General features: G+C 40.6%; 1 protein-coding gene and 1 non-coding gene across 2 annotated transcripts; one reads left to right on the forward strand and one right to left on the reverse strand.

The window, feature by feature from the left end:
• Positions 1 to 1,811: 1,811 nt before the first annotated feature.
• C9H5orf15 (chromosome 9 C5orf15 homolog) lies at positions 1,812 to 14,411 on the reverse strand. Its single transcript, XM_068981208.1, has 3 exons — positions 14,254 to 14,411; positions 5,498 to 6,021; positions 1,812 to 3,255 (listed from the first exon to the last, which is right to left on the reverse strand). Exons 1-3 carry the CDS (start codon positions 14,390 to 14,392, stop codon positions 3,124 to 3,126), a joined length of 795 nt encoding a protein of 264 aa, XP_068837309.1. The 5' UTR covers positions 14,393 to 14,411; the 3' UTR covers positions 1,812 to 3,123.
• Positions 3,559 to 3,630, forward strand: TRNAC-ACA (transfer RNA cysteine (anticodon ACA)). The gene has a single exon. It is a non-coding gene; the product is annotated as a tRNA-Cys (tRNA).
• Positions 14,412 to 14,465: the final 54 nt, after the last annotated feature.

Here is a 14,465-nt window from a genome sequence, read left to right on the forward strand (position 1 = left end):
AAGACAATAAAGTCTGACCCTGTTCCCACTGTTTCCCCATCTATTTGAAACGATGTGATGGGACCAGATGGCATGATCCTCATTTTTTGAATGTTGAGTTTGAAGCCAACTTTTTCACTCTCCTCTTTCACTTTCATCAAGAGCCTCTTTAGTTCCTCTTCACTTTCTGCCATTAGGGTGGTATCATCTGCATATCTGAGGTTATTGAAATTTCTCCCTGTAATCTTGATTCCAGCTTGAGTCATCCAGCCCAGCATTTCGCATGATATACTCGGCATATAAGTTAAATAAGTGGGGTGACAGTACAGCCTTGATGGTCTCCTTTCCCAGTTTGGAATCAGTCCATTGTTCCATGCCCGGTTCCAAATGTTGCTTCTTGATCTGCATACAGATTACTCAGGAGGCAGTAACATGTTCTCGTATTCCCATCTCTTTCAATAATAAATATACATACATATCAAAAAGTAAACAAAGTTGAAAATCTTTAAAAATAAAGTCAAAACCCAGTCAAGACATGCTTGCCCTCCTGAGGGGCTTCTCTAGCGTTCTACTGGTTAAGAATCTGCAGGGAATACAGGTTCGATCCCTGGTCTGGGAAAATCCCACACGGTGCATAGCAACGAAGCCGGTGTGCCACAGCTCCTGAACCCAAGAGCCCATGCTCCGCACCAAGAGAAGCCCACACACTGCACTAGAGAAAGAATACTCACAGCAACAACCACCTAGAGCAGCCACAAATATATGAACCTTAAAAAACAGACAGACATGCCTGCCGGCACAAATTCTAAGTGTCCGCTTCTGCCTGCCTCACGACTTTCAACAAGTTCTTTTTCAGATAAGACACAGAAATGGTAACTAAAGTGTTATCTATTATGCCATTAGTACCAACATTTGGAGCAATGCTCCTGGTCTCTCCGGAAACTGACACTGAAAGACTACACTACATATGAGTAGGATACACTGGTGCCGTAAGACTCAAATGTAGGTCTTATTTGTGCCATTCATTTCTATTTATGCCTCCTTTGCCTCATTTAACCCAACAAACCAATTCCAATACAGAAATATTCACCACAGTATTATTTCGGAGCCAAAAACTGGAAACGATCTAAACAGTCAAGAGGAAAATAGTTAAATAAATTATGCAGCTATTAGATGTTTTTTAAAAATATTAATGACATAGAAAATGCTCATGATCTGTTAGGTAAAAAGCAAGATGCAAAACAGTATGAAATCAAGTTCATTTAAAAATTGTTAACATACACATGTACGTCTGAATTATACACAGACTTATAGACCAGTGACTTGGGTGCCTTAGTAAGACACTGGAAGCATTTTTGATCAATGTACAATCTGATGATCCAAGTCAGAGGCTATTTGATTGCAGCACTGGGACATGGGTAGCAAAGACTGTGCCATCAGGAAGCACCAAAGAACCCCAGATGCACTAAGGGGGGCAATCCTCCAGGATGGGAGAGGCTTCAACAGGAAGACAAGGAAGCGGGATGCCAGAAGTGCAGCACACTGATTTAGCCGCTCTACTTTCGTTTGCAATCCTACTCTGCTACGGTTTTCAATGAACCACAGTACATGGCCATAAACTAGATCTAAAGTAGGATCTAGAAATGTTATGTGGAATTCACAGAAGCGGAGTCCCAGTGTTAGAAGGATCAAAAGCAAGCTAATACATTTTCTTTTTTTTTCCTCCCAAAGATACACTACCCATCTATCACCACCCAGTGAAGGACGCATCATTAAAATGAAACACGCTCATAAAATCATGAATTTATATCTTTGCCATTTATTTTTTAAAATCTTATTCAAAATATTAAATAATACAATTTCAGATATGAAAAAAATTACTGCAAGAACAGTTCAGGTGTACTTCCAGTGTGCCTCCCTTCCTTACTCAAACAGTAAACTGTCCACCCAAGAGAAAGGATGGACTACCCTGCCTCTTCCGTCTCTACACAAACCATATGCCCACTAGCTCACCTGGGTTTTGTGGGTGGCGTTTAACATATATTAGGGGTTATGTTTTCTAAAAAGTTGTTGTGACACCTATAAGTCAACTATGTTTCAAATCATATATTTACATACTGATCAACTCCTTATGATAGAAAGACAAGTCAAAATTAAATATAGTAAGTAATTTCCAGTTGCTATTAAAAAAGAACAAGAAACCAAACACAAAGGGAGAAAGAGTCAGTGTACATATACAGCCTTTATGTATACAAACAGGTATAATTTTAATTTGAAAGCCCTAGATCCAATATTATTTAAATTACAATGTCTCCTAAAATTCATTCAAACTTACTATAAAAAATAAGCGAGTGAACAAATATGATATAATTTTAAACTCTGCCCCTTGCTTGAAAGCTTGGAGGAACCCGTGCTACAATCAATTGCTAAGTAAAAGCAATTGTACGTGTATTTAATATTTCACAACAATTTCTACCTCTAAATTTAATTCAGTAATTCAAAGCAAAAAAGCTATCTAGAACATCTTATTTACGTCTACTGCAAACTGCAGAGTCTCTACTGCCAGAATTTTTAGACACATTTATTAATGTGCTACTTAAAATCGTGGTCAGAATGAGCAATAATAAATTATACATAAATTATCCAAAAATATCCAAAGCAGAGAGTCCTGGAAGAAAAAAATGTTACTTATATGTAAAGCATTATTACATACATCCTTGTAGATTACAGTTTGACAGCACAAAGAAATGTGTGCTTAAGAAACAGTATTTGGATGGCAGAAAGAGAGTCTGAGTCAGCAATATCAGATGTGTTAGAATTTAATTATAAGTTCGGGATTTTTTTTAAGTAGCATTACTAACACTTCCAGAAGAAGTACAATAAAGAAATCTAAAACAATAAAAAACTAACAGGTAACACTCAACTCCACATTTTGGACGCCTGATTGAATTCACCTTTAAAAACATAGATAAAAAATTATATACTCCTTGTTCATGATACTTAATTTCCAAAGCACCAAGGCAAAATAAAGAGAGGCCCACCTCCCATTTAAGTATGAACTGCCAATGGCAAACATCTGCACAATATCATATAAAAAGTCAAGCAAATAAAATTACATAATAAGCAAATGCAAATCACAGTGCTTTAAAATATATAATCATTGGTAATCTTCAGAGAAGGCATTGCTTCATTAACATTCTGGTCAAGACGATGATATTCCACTGTTTTGGAACAAAAACCATCACGCCATTTCCTGCTTTGAACCAGAAGGAAAATCTGGAATAAAACAAATCAGATATTCAAAAGAGAAAATAGAGGACATGCTAAAAGTTTTTATAACTGAAATAACTGTCTCCTAGGTTCCCAAACACAAAAGTAAAATGTCAACAACAAAAGGGCTATTTTGTTTTCCATCTTGTAAATAAGCTGAAACAGTGCTTTTTAAATTTTAATGTGTACAGAAGTCCCTGTTAAGACTGACTCCTGGCCTCTCTCTTCAGGGATGAGCTAATAGATAGCAGTGGAGTCCAGGAACCCACCTGTTTAACAAGTCCCTTAGGTGTTTAAGTCCCTAGGGCTTCCCTGCTGGCTCAGATGGTAAAGCATCTGCCTACAATGCAGGAGACCCAGGTTCAATCCCTGGGTCGGGAAGATCCCCTGGAGAAGGAAATGACAACCCACTCCAGCACTTGTGCCTGGAAAACCCCATGGACGGAGGAGCCTGGTACGCTACAGTCCACAGGGTCGCAAAGAGTCAGACATGACTGAGCACCTTCCCTTTCTTTCTTTAGGCGTTTGTAATAGAGATGGTCCAACAATGAACAGTGGAATAAAACATAGCTGCCATTCAAAATTCCATCCACCTACAAATACAGAGCTAGTGAGAGACCACTGAACCGCAAATAAACCAACGCAAAACCACAAATGAGATATTAGAATCACTGACTCTAGGAGCTGGAAGGCATTCTGAAATTACCTCTGTATCATTTTTGCCGGTGAGAAAATCAACGTCCTAAAGGGGAGGTGGGTGCTAGGAATCACAAAGCAAGTTACAACAAAGTCAAGAACTGAGATTTCCTGACCAGTAAGTATTGAAAAGGACACTGTGTTTGATTTCCCTTTAAGTATTTAAAAAGTTTAACTGTTTAGCTCAGGGACTGCAGAGCCCCCAGATGAACCCTCACACTGAATTATCCATACAGTCCTGTTCATGCTCCTCTGCCTCATGTAATCCAACAAACCAATCTTAGTACAGCATGTTCTATACTACTAATAATAATCATATTATTATTTCTGGATCAAAAATTGAAAACAACCTGAATACTCAACAGGAAAAAGTTAAATTATATAGCTTTTAAATCATGCTTTTAAAGAATATTAATGATACAAAAAATGCTCATAATTTGTTAGGTAAAAGGCAAGATATAAAACTATATGAAATCAAGTTCACTTAAAAATTATTAGCATACACATATATATCTGAATTATACACACATTTACAGGCCAGAAATATACCAAAATGTTAATAATGCTCAGCTCTGGGTAGTAGCTTACATTTTCTTTTTTACATTTTTCTGCGTCCCTAAAAAAGACATCTAATACTTTAACAACCAGGGGAAAAAAGTTATCAAAATAACATTAACTTCAATGTAAATAAATTATAAGTCCTAAATTAACATCTCTCTCCACAAGCACTCCCAATGAAGTAGCAATACCAAATTAAGACATAAAACCTTTAAAAAAAAAATCATCGGGCTTTGGTTTTGCTCAAAATCAATTGGCTTCTTTTTTAAAAAAGCACATGTAGTAGGCTTCCCTGATAGCTCAGTTGGTAAAGAATCCGCCTGCAATGCAGGAGAAAGTGAAAGTGAAGTCACTCAGTTGTGTCCCACTCTTTGCAACCCCATGGACTGTAGCCTATCAGGCTCCTCCGTCCATGGGATTTTCCAGGCAAGAGTACTGGAGTGGATTGCCATTTCCTTCTCCAGAGGATCTTCCCGACTCAGGGATTGAACCCAGGTCTGCCGCATTGCAGGCGGATGCTTTTACCCTCTAAGCCACCAGGGAAGCCCCCGGTTCAATTCCTGGGTTGGGAAGATCCACTGGAGAAGGGATAGGCTACCCACTCCAGTATTCTTGGACTTCCCTTGTGGTTCAAATGGTAAAGAATCCACCTGCAATGTGGAAAACCTGGGTTCGATCCCTGGAGAAAGGAAAGGCTACCCACTCCGGTACTCTGGCCTGGAGAATTTCATAGACTGCATAGTCCATGGGGGTCGCAAAGAGTCAGACATGACTGAGCAACTTTCACTCACTCACTCACATGCAGTAAAGCATTCTGCCATTTGTTAAAAATCCACACAGACATACAAGCTGATGAGATACCACAATATTTTACCATCAACTGAAAGCTGATTAAAAGAGGGAAAAACACCTCTGAATAAGCAAAAGCATTAATAAGAAGTATGACTGAGACAACAGAGGGCAACTAGAGGGGGTGAAAAAATCTCAAACTTACCTTCCTTTTGTTGTGATATGTAATATAAACAACAGCAATACAAAAAGCAAAAATAATAAGGTGGAAAAAGAAATGGCTATCTTCCTCTTCTATATTTGAGGGTGGGGTTTTAAAAGGTCTCTCTGACTGTTCAATTTCCACGTAGCCCCTGTTTTCTTCCAAGGCTTCACTGGACTCATCATCCCGGGGGCTGGTGGTCCAGTCATAGTCTGGTTCTCCGTAATCCCCGTTGTCCAGAGTGTCTTTGGCAGTGGACGGAGAACTGTTCAGTGTGAGAAGATCCTCCTCCTCTATGCTAGGATCTTCATTGTTCTCAACTTCCTCTTGGGACAGAGAAGTAGTAGGCAAGGGATGAGGGGACACGGACGCCACTCCACTTTTTTCTGCATTAGTTGTGGGAGGGAGAGTGGTGCTGGTTTGGAAAGCAGGTGTGGTTTGGTTTTCATTTGTTAAAGCATTCGTATTTGGAGTAGAAACATCTGACTTGAGTACAGGCTGGCTCAATGACTCAATCTGTGATTTAACTAAAATAAGTAAAGAAAGAAATGTTACACTGAAATCTCCAAATTTATCTCCACCAAGCTAAAAGGAAATACACCTATATTTTTCACTAAACTAGGATTAGTCACCTTTCTGTTCTGCAGGTAGTGAAATCCAACCTTTGTGAAATTAGAACAGGGGGCACAAGCGCTGCATGGACTTTGCCATCGTGACCTAAAGTCAGATCCCTCTCTATTCTTTCTTTTTCTTATGGTGGCAGACTACGAAATGCAACAGGTCTCTTATGCTGTTTAAGTTCTTACTATCTGGCGAGGCAACTGTTATCTGATGAATATTTCATTTTCTATTTTTCATTTTTTTATTTCATTTTAAATGCAACACCCAAATTCAGATGCACATGTTACGCTCTCAGCAATTACACTGTGTTTTCCTAGCCTGTTTACCCTTCTACTCTCTTAGTAGACCATTCACAGTTTGCTCTGTCCTCAAACTTCTAAAACCTTTTCTGTTCTCCTCATTGTCAAAGGCTAATATAGCTTCCTGACTTCTCTCAGAAAAATGAAGCCCTCAAAAGAGAAGGTCCACAAACTACCAGAACTCTCAGCTCAGAAGTCCAACTGTCTACCCGACATGTCCGCTTGGATTTGTCATTCAAATTAACACGTTCAAAATGAAATTCTGACTTTCACTGCTAGGAAGATGGAGTAAATGTATTTTTCCCTATTCTTCCCACTGAAAACAAATAAAACTCTTCCTATTACATGGAAAATAACACAACTGTGAAAGGTGGAAAGAATAAGGCAGAGCGATCAGGGACCTCAGGACCTGAGAAACAACCCAGAGTTGACTATCCCGAATTTTCTTTTTACCTCATATATTCCAGAGTTGGAGCTGAAGAATGCAATAACCTGGAAACACCCACGAGTATGGACAAAACAGGCCCCCAAAAGAGCCTGCGCTCTCGCCAGAAGATCAGGAGAGAGGCAGCCTAGCAAGAAAGAAAACTTTTAGACGACTGCTCTTACTCTCTCCAAACAAAGAGCACCACTCTCCACTCACAGCAAAGACCAAGTGGGGAAGCTAGATTACCCCCTGACCAAGCTGCACTGAGGGGCCCCTTCACCTCCATAAAAGGATGTGTCAGAGGAGGCCTAGTGGACAGTCAAGACTTTAGCCATGGCCCAGCAGTAACGAGGCTGTCCCCACCAACACATCAGTGCAGGCGACAAGAGGAGCAGAAACTCCCACCTCTGCCCAGAGCTACCAGGACCACCACTGTCCTTAAGGCTCAACGCAGATCAAGCAGAGACCCTAGATGTCTAGCTTTAACTGCAAGTAATGTGCACCAACCCCCACCTCCCCTGTCAGAGCAATGTCATAAAAAGCAACTAAAAGACAAAGTTTAAGACCAGAATCTTAAAAACCCAAAGTACCATGACTTACCACATATGAAATACATAATCTGACTAGCCCTTTAACTATTAAAGAAACTGAATTCTTAATTTTAAAATTCCCCAAAATTAAATATCCTAGCCCACATGAGAATGGAGAATTCACTGGAAAATTTCACTGGAGAATTCTACCAAATGTTTAATGAAGAGTTAACATCAATTCTATACAACCTCCTCCAGAAACCTGTGGAGGGAACACTTCATGATTCTTTTTATGAAGCTCCTGAAACCAAAACCAAAGGCACTACAGAAAAAGAAAATCACATATTGGTATCCTTCATGAACAGAAATGCAAAAATTCTTAACAAAATATTAACAAATAGAAACCAGCAATATAAAGTTCCCTGGTGACCTAGTGGTTAGGAGTCCAAGCTTTCACTGCCCAGGTTCAATCCCTGGCTGGGAAACAGATACCACAAACCACGTGGAACAACCAAAAAAAGAAAAAAGAAATCACCGATATATAAAATGATACTCCATGATTAATAAGGTTTATTTCAGAGATGCAAGATAGCCTCAATACTCAAAAATCAATGTAATCTAACAAGCTAAATTAACCTTGGCCTAAGACTCACACCTTTTGCAAAAATTAACTAAAACATGGCTCACAAGTTTAAATGTAAAGCTACACAGATTTTAGGGGCTTCCCTGGTGGTATACTGGATAAGAATCCAGCTCCAAATGCAGGGGACATGGGTTCAATCCCGGGTCCAGGAAGACCCCACGTGCCGTGGAGCAGCTAAGCCCATGCGCCTCAACTACTCAGCCCACGCGCCTGGAGCCTGTGCCGCATGAGAGAAGCCCACACACCACAACCCGAGAAAGCCCGCACGCAGCAGCGAGGACCCACCACCACCAAAGCTTACATAAATCCATTAAAATAATCATTTTTTTAAAAAAACTACACAGATTTTAGGAAAAGACCTTCAACAAAATCTTCAGAATCGTGGACTAGATAAATTCTTAGACCAAAAACACAATACATAAAAGGAAAACTCATAAACTGGATTCCGTCGAAATTTTAAAACTTTTGTTCAGTAAAAGACTTTCGTGAGGAAGACAAGACATGCTACCAAGTGGAAGAAGTATCTGTAAGCCCCATACCCAACGAAGGACTAGTATCTCGAATACATGAAGGACTATGACAACTCAAAAGTGAAAAAGCAAACAACCCAATTAGAACATGGACAAAAGACATAAAGAGACATTTCACCAAAAAGAGTATGCAGATGGCAAACAAGCACATGAAAAGATGTTAGCCATTGGCAAAATGCAAGTTAAATCTCCATGAGATATCACCATACACCTATCAGAATGGCTAAAATAAAAAATAATGACCATGTCAAATGTTGGCAAGGACACAGGGTAACAAGATCACTCACATTTTGCTGTGGCTACATAACATGTGACAACCATTCCAGAAAACAGTTTGGCAGTTTCTTAAACTAAATGTGCAACTACCACATGACCCAGCAGTTACAGTCCTGGGCATTTACTGTAGAGAGACGAACACTTATGTTCACATAAGAATCTTTGCATAAATGTTTATAGCAGCCTTATTCACAATAGCCAAAAACTGGAAACAACTCAGATGTCCTTCAATAGATGAATGGTTGAACAACTGAAGTACACATACATGCCAAGGAACATTACTCAGCAATAAAAGGAACAAACTATTGATACATGAAACAACTCAGATGCATCTCCCAAGAATTATACTAGGTAAAACCAGCCAACTCCCAAAAGCTACATATTACATGATTCCATACATTGCATGCACAAAATGACAAGATTACAGAAATAAAAATGATTAGCGGTTGCCAGGAATTCAGGAGGGAGTAGGGATAGGGGAAAAGTGAGGGTGACTTTTAAAAGAGCCACAGAAAAAGTCCTTATGGTGATGGAAATGCTCTGCATCTTGACTGCATCAATATCAGTGTCTACTGCACTACAGGTTTGCAGGGTACTATCACTGAGAAAAACTGGGTGAAGGGTACACAGAATTTCTGTACTTTATTTTTTTACAACTGCAAGCGAGTTTACAATTATTTCAAGATGAAAAGGTTAAAGACATGAATTTTCACTCCCTACTCCGAAAAGAGAAGACAAAGAAACAACAAAAAAACCCTGTTCTATCTACAGTCTGTCTCCTTCTCAGTTATGACAACTCCATTTCTCTGTTGTTCGAGCCTAAAGCTTTGCAGTCATTATTTTAACACTCCACATCCAATCTGTTACCCTACCTTCAAAATATATGAAGAATTTGAAGAGTTTTCACCTCTCCATTGCTACTGCCTAATCCAAGCCACCATCATCTCACCTAGATTACTACAGTAGTCTTCTAAATCATCTGCCTGCTTCTACCATAATCCCCAGTGCCCACTCAACAGCCAGTCACCCTGTAAAACCTTATGCTAAATGATGTTACTGCTCTGCTTAAAACCACCTAGTAGTTCTGCGTTTCTCTCAAAAGTGAAATTCAAAGCCTTTATAATAGCCTATAAATTCCTATATGATCTGGTCCCCATTATCTCAATGCTATTACCTCTTACTAATCTTCCAAACTATTCTATCCCCACTGCCTACTTAACAGATAGCAGGCATTCAATAAACACTTATTGAACATGCTCTTGACCCAACTCTCTCCACAAATCCTACACTGCTTCCCAAGTACTGTTTCTGTACCTACTGAAAGTGAAAGTGAAGTCTCTCAGTCGTGTCCGACTCTTTGCAACCCCATGGACGGTAGCCTACCATGCTCCTCCTCCCTCCATGGGATTTTCCAGGCAAGAATACTGGAGTGGGCTGCCATTTCCTTCTCCAGGGAATCTTCCCAACCCAGGGATTGAACCCGGGTCTCCTGCAATGCAGACAGACGCTTTACCATCTGTGCCACACCCTCTCAAAAACCTTTCTCATAGTTCTCAGCCAGGTAAATCCCCACTGACTCTTCTAAGGATATCTCCAACATCACCCTATTTGTTGTTGTAACTCCGATACCAGCATCAGGTAGGAGTCTACCAGGGAAGCTCCAGGTAGGAGTAGAGTTAATAAATATTGTTCAAGGAGCAAAAATGTGGAAATTAGGACTTCCCTGGTGGTCCAGTGGTTAAGCTTCTGTGCTGCCACTGCAGGGGGCACGGTTTGAACTCTGGTTGGGAAACTAAGATCTTGCACGCCCTGCAGTGCATCCAAACAATAAAAAACACTAGACGTTACATTCAAGAAAACAAACTTGGAATTCATCTGAAACATCTGATGTAAATTAGATCAACCTTCTGGACCACCACTCCTTCAAAGAAAAGAGGCTGACCCAGTCAGCTATGACATGTATTCAGAACAAAGTGGTAACTCTGACTTCACAGATTTACTTGTTTAAGTTTACATATATATATATATATGGCACCCCACTCCAGTACTCTTGCCTGGAGAATCCCACGGACGGAGGAGTCTGGTGGGCTGCAGTCCATGGGGTATCTAAGAGTCAGATACGACTGAGCGACTTCACTTTCACTGTTCACTTTCATGCACTGGAGAAGGAAATGGCAACCCACTCCAGTGTTCTTGCCTGGAGAATCCCAGGGACAGTGGAGCCTGATGGGCTGCCGTCTATGGGGTCGCACAGAGTCAGACATGACTGAAGTGACGCAGCAGCAGCAGCAGCAGCAGCATATATGTAGATAACTTTAGATTTCTAAATATATGTTCCATCTCTACCCTTCCCTATTTGATATTATCTCTCTAGTTAAAAGTTAACTTTTTAAAAATAAAAAGTTTTTAATTTCTCTTCTACTGGTCCCTTTTTAAAAACTTCCTTACACTGTACCAATATTTCTCTGAGAATTCATTCACACATTGAATTCTGAGAAACAATGCCTTAAAAATTGAATACATTACATATTAAATAAATTAAGGCAACATCTGGGAGCAATATGATGGCAGAACATAGAAAGCAGGCATTTTTGAAATAGCATGGCAGACCTGGTCTTACAGTGAGTATCCCATAATCCAAAATAATGCTTACATTAGTTTTTTTTAATTCATCAAACAAATACATAAAACTAAAAAAGTCTCAGAGATTGCCAAGAATACACCCAAGCAAGCACTGAAAGTTTAAGAAATCTAACATGGAACAAGTTTAAATAAAACTGATATGGCAACTTTCTAACATTTTATGGTTACTTGAAGTTCAAAACTCAATACATTCTAGCTAGACTTCCATTTTCTTCTGACAAGAGTAACTATTTTGAAATCACTCTACCCTAAGGTACACTTACAAGAACATTTGTATTAGCCAAAGTTCTACACATGCTACACTGTACTGCAAGGAGCTGCCTCCCTGTTAAAAGCACATGTCAGAAGATTTTCAACCATCTTTTAAAAAGTTGTTTCTGAAACTATAGTTACCAGCTACATATACCCCTAAACCATATATCTTAAGCATTCCAGCAAGAAATATAAATGTTTACAAGTCAGTTTTTTCTTAGATGATTAAATGACCAAAACAACCATGCTACTTAAGTACTTTAGGAACAGGAATACTTGCATCAACAGGAGAAATCCCCCTTATTTACTAGCTATGAAAGGACCTTAGGAAAATGGACCACAGTCCTTCCCCAGACTTACAAACACTTCTGGGACGGTGGTCCACACACTCTCAGTCCTGCTGGGGAAACCCAAGTAAGTAATCACAGCACTGTAGCAGAGGAATGTATGGCTAGACAGCCCCGCTGGCAAGTCAGTGAACACTATCCTATTCATACTGTTTTTCATCTGCACTCAGAAAAGATTTAGGCATAAGGATTGTGCCTCGGCCTGAAAATAAAAAGGAGCTACTGCACAAGATGCTGCTTAAACGCACCATAAATTGTTAGTGCATTTGTTCCTCCCAAGTCTCAGAACACGGTTTACAGGTTTCATTTCTCAATAAGGCCTTCAATGTTTTGATTAACAATGTGACATTTCTAAGAAAAGGAGTACTTAATCATGTAGCATTATTTAAAATAGCCAAGATACAGAAACAACCAAGGAGCTCATGAATCAATGAATGGATAAAGAAATTGAGGTATATATACCGGATGAATTATCATTCAGACATAAGAGAATGGAATCTTGCCATCTGCAACCACGTGAGTGGATATTCAGGGCATTACACTAAAGTGCAATATGTCAGTAAGAGAAAGACAAATATCATGATTGCATTTACATGTGGCATTTAAAAAACAAAACAAAAAAGCTAAACTCATAGATACAGAAAACAAAATGGTGGGGGAGGCAGGGGGAGGGAGTGGAGGTGAAAGGAATCAAAAGATACAAACTTCCAATTATAAATTAAATAAGGCATGCAGATGCAATGTACAGCATGGTGACCATAATTAATAAGACTGCATACTGGAAAGTTGCTAAGAAAGTAAATCTTCAAAGTCCTCATCATAAGAAAAAAATTTTTTGTTAATGATGCAGGGTGCTGGATGGCAACTAGACTTACTGTGGTGACCTCTGTATACGAACATCAAATTATTATGCTGTACACCTGAAACTAATATGTCAATCAAGACTCAAAAAACTAAAAAAGAAATGCTTAAATCCTACAGATTCATCAAAATGAAGCAGGGCTATCTAGGACACAGAGAAGGGGGACTATGTTTACAAAGAGTCTCACTTGTCCCAGAACTCCTGTCCTCCTAAGCCCCTCAGAAGTCCAACACTCTAGCATTCTGGCTCTTTACCAAGCATCAGAACCTCCCAGTTCTCAGAGAAGCAACAGTACTCAAAGATAGTTCTTTTCCCTTTTGCTCTCCAAAATATTCCATCAGCTCAGTCCAGTCACTACCCCTACCCACCTTCGTCTTTACGACTGATCTCACCGTCCCTTGGCCCAGCTAAACCCCTGGGCACCCACCCCTGACCTTGGGACTCTCTCTGGACACCACACCTTCTAAACTCTTCAGCACCTCTCCCCTCTGTCCTCTCTTCTAGACCCTCCTAACTCCCATCTCTATAAATAAAAAGAAAAAAAAAGCTGTGTGCCATTCCAGTTCCACAAGAATCAAGCCATTAGTCACTGCAAGTGCCCATCACAGTGGGCCTGAGGGGAATTCAGGACAGAGAAAAACAGGATGATATACGGGTCCTATCTAAGGAAATGCTTCTTTAAAAAAAAACTTCAATAATCCCAGATTCCGGTGTCTTCCCATATAGAGAAAAGTACTAAAATTATAACCTTCAGGTCTGTTGTTATTAGCAATAATCTTTTGATGTTCGACTACACGTCCCAGCAAAAAAAAAAAGAAAAAAAAATTCATACATATTCTGGCTCCTCTCTCGACCTCTTCGAACAATTGCTTAGAACTGAAAAGCTGGCTCCGCCAGCTACAACCTTTAGTAAGATATTGAATAAACTCAACTCACAGCTCTTACAGTTGTGCGTTGTGTTTTTTTGTTTTGTTTTTTTTACTCCACACCTCCAAGGAATTCTGGAGACCGTATCACAGCCATTCTCTGTAGCAACCCATTCTTCAAGACTCTCTAGACACGACGGCCACTCCTCCTTCCCCGCCCATCTACACACTCGCTGCCGGAGGCCCCGGACCTTTCAAGCCCACTTGAGGCCTCTTAAAGACCCTACCTTCACAGACCCCTTCAGACAGCCTCGCCAGGGCTGTAGAGACCCTGCCCCTATAGATACCGCCACCTGCTCCGGACACTCGGAATCGCCCGTTCCCTGGCGGGGCCCGTCTTGGCGTTCCGCGCCGGGGCCCGCCCCGTCTTCCCGCGCCCGCCCTGCCGCCGCGCCCCCTTTACCACTGGGTATCATGGCGGATGCAAGCAGGAGGGCCAGGACCAGCGGCCGCGCCAGCCCTCCGGGGACCTGGACACCTGGCCTGGGCAGCAGATTTGCTTGCTCGGCGCCGCTCATCCTTCTCCGGGCGGCGGCAGCCATAACGGTCTCGGCCAAGAGCCTGCGCGGTTGCTAGGCTCTGCGTCGTGACGTCAGACATTGCGTAAAGCATCGC

The sequence above is a fragment of the Capricornis sumatraensis genome, chromosome 9 (genome assembly GCF_032405125.1).
Source record: "Capricornis sumatraensis isolate serow.1 chromosome 9, serow.2, whole genome shotgun sequence".
NCBI classification, from domain to species: domain Eukaryota; kingdom Metazoa; phylum Chordata; class Mammalia; order Artiodactyla; family Bovidae; genus Capricornis; species Capricornis sumatraensis.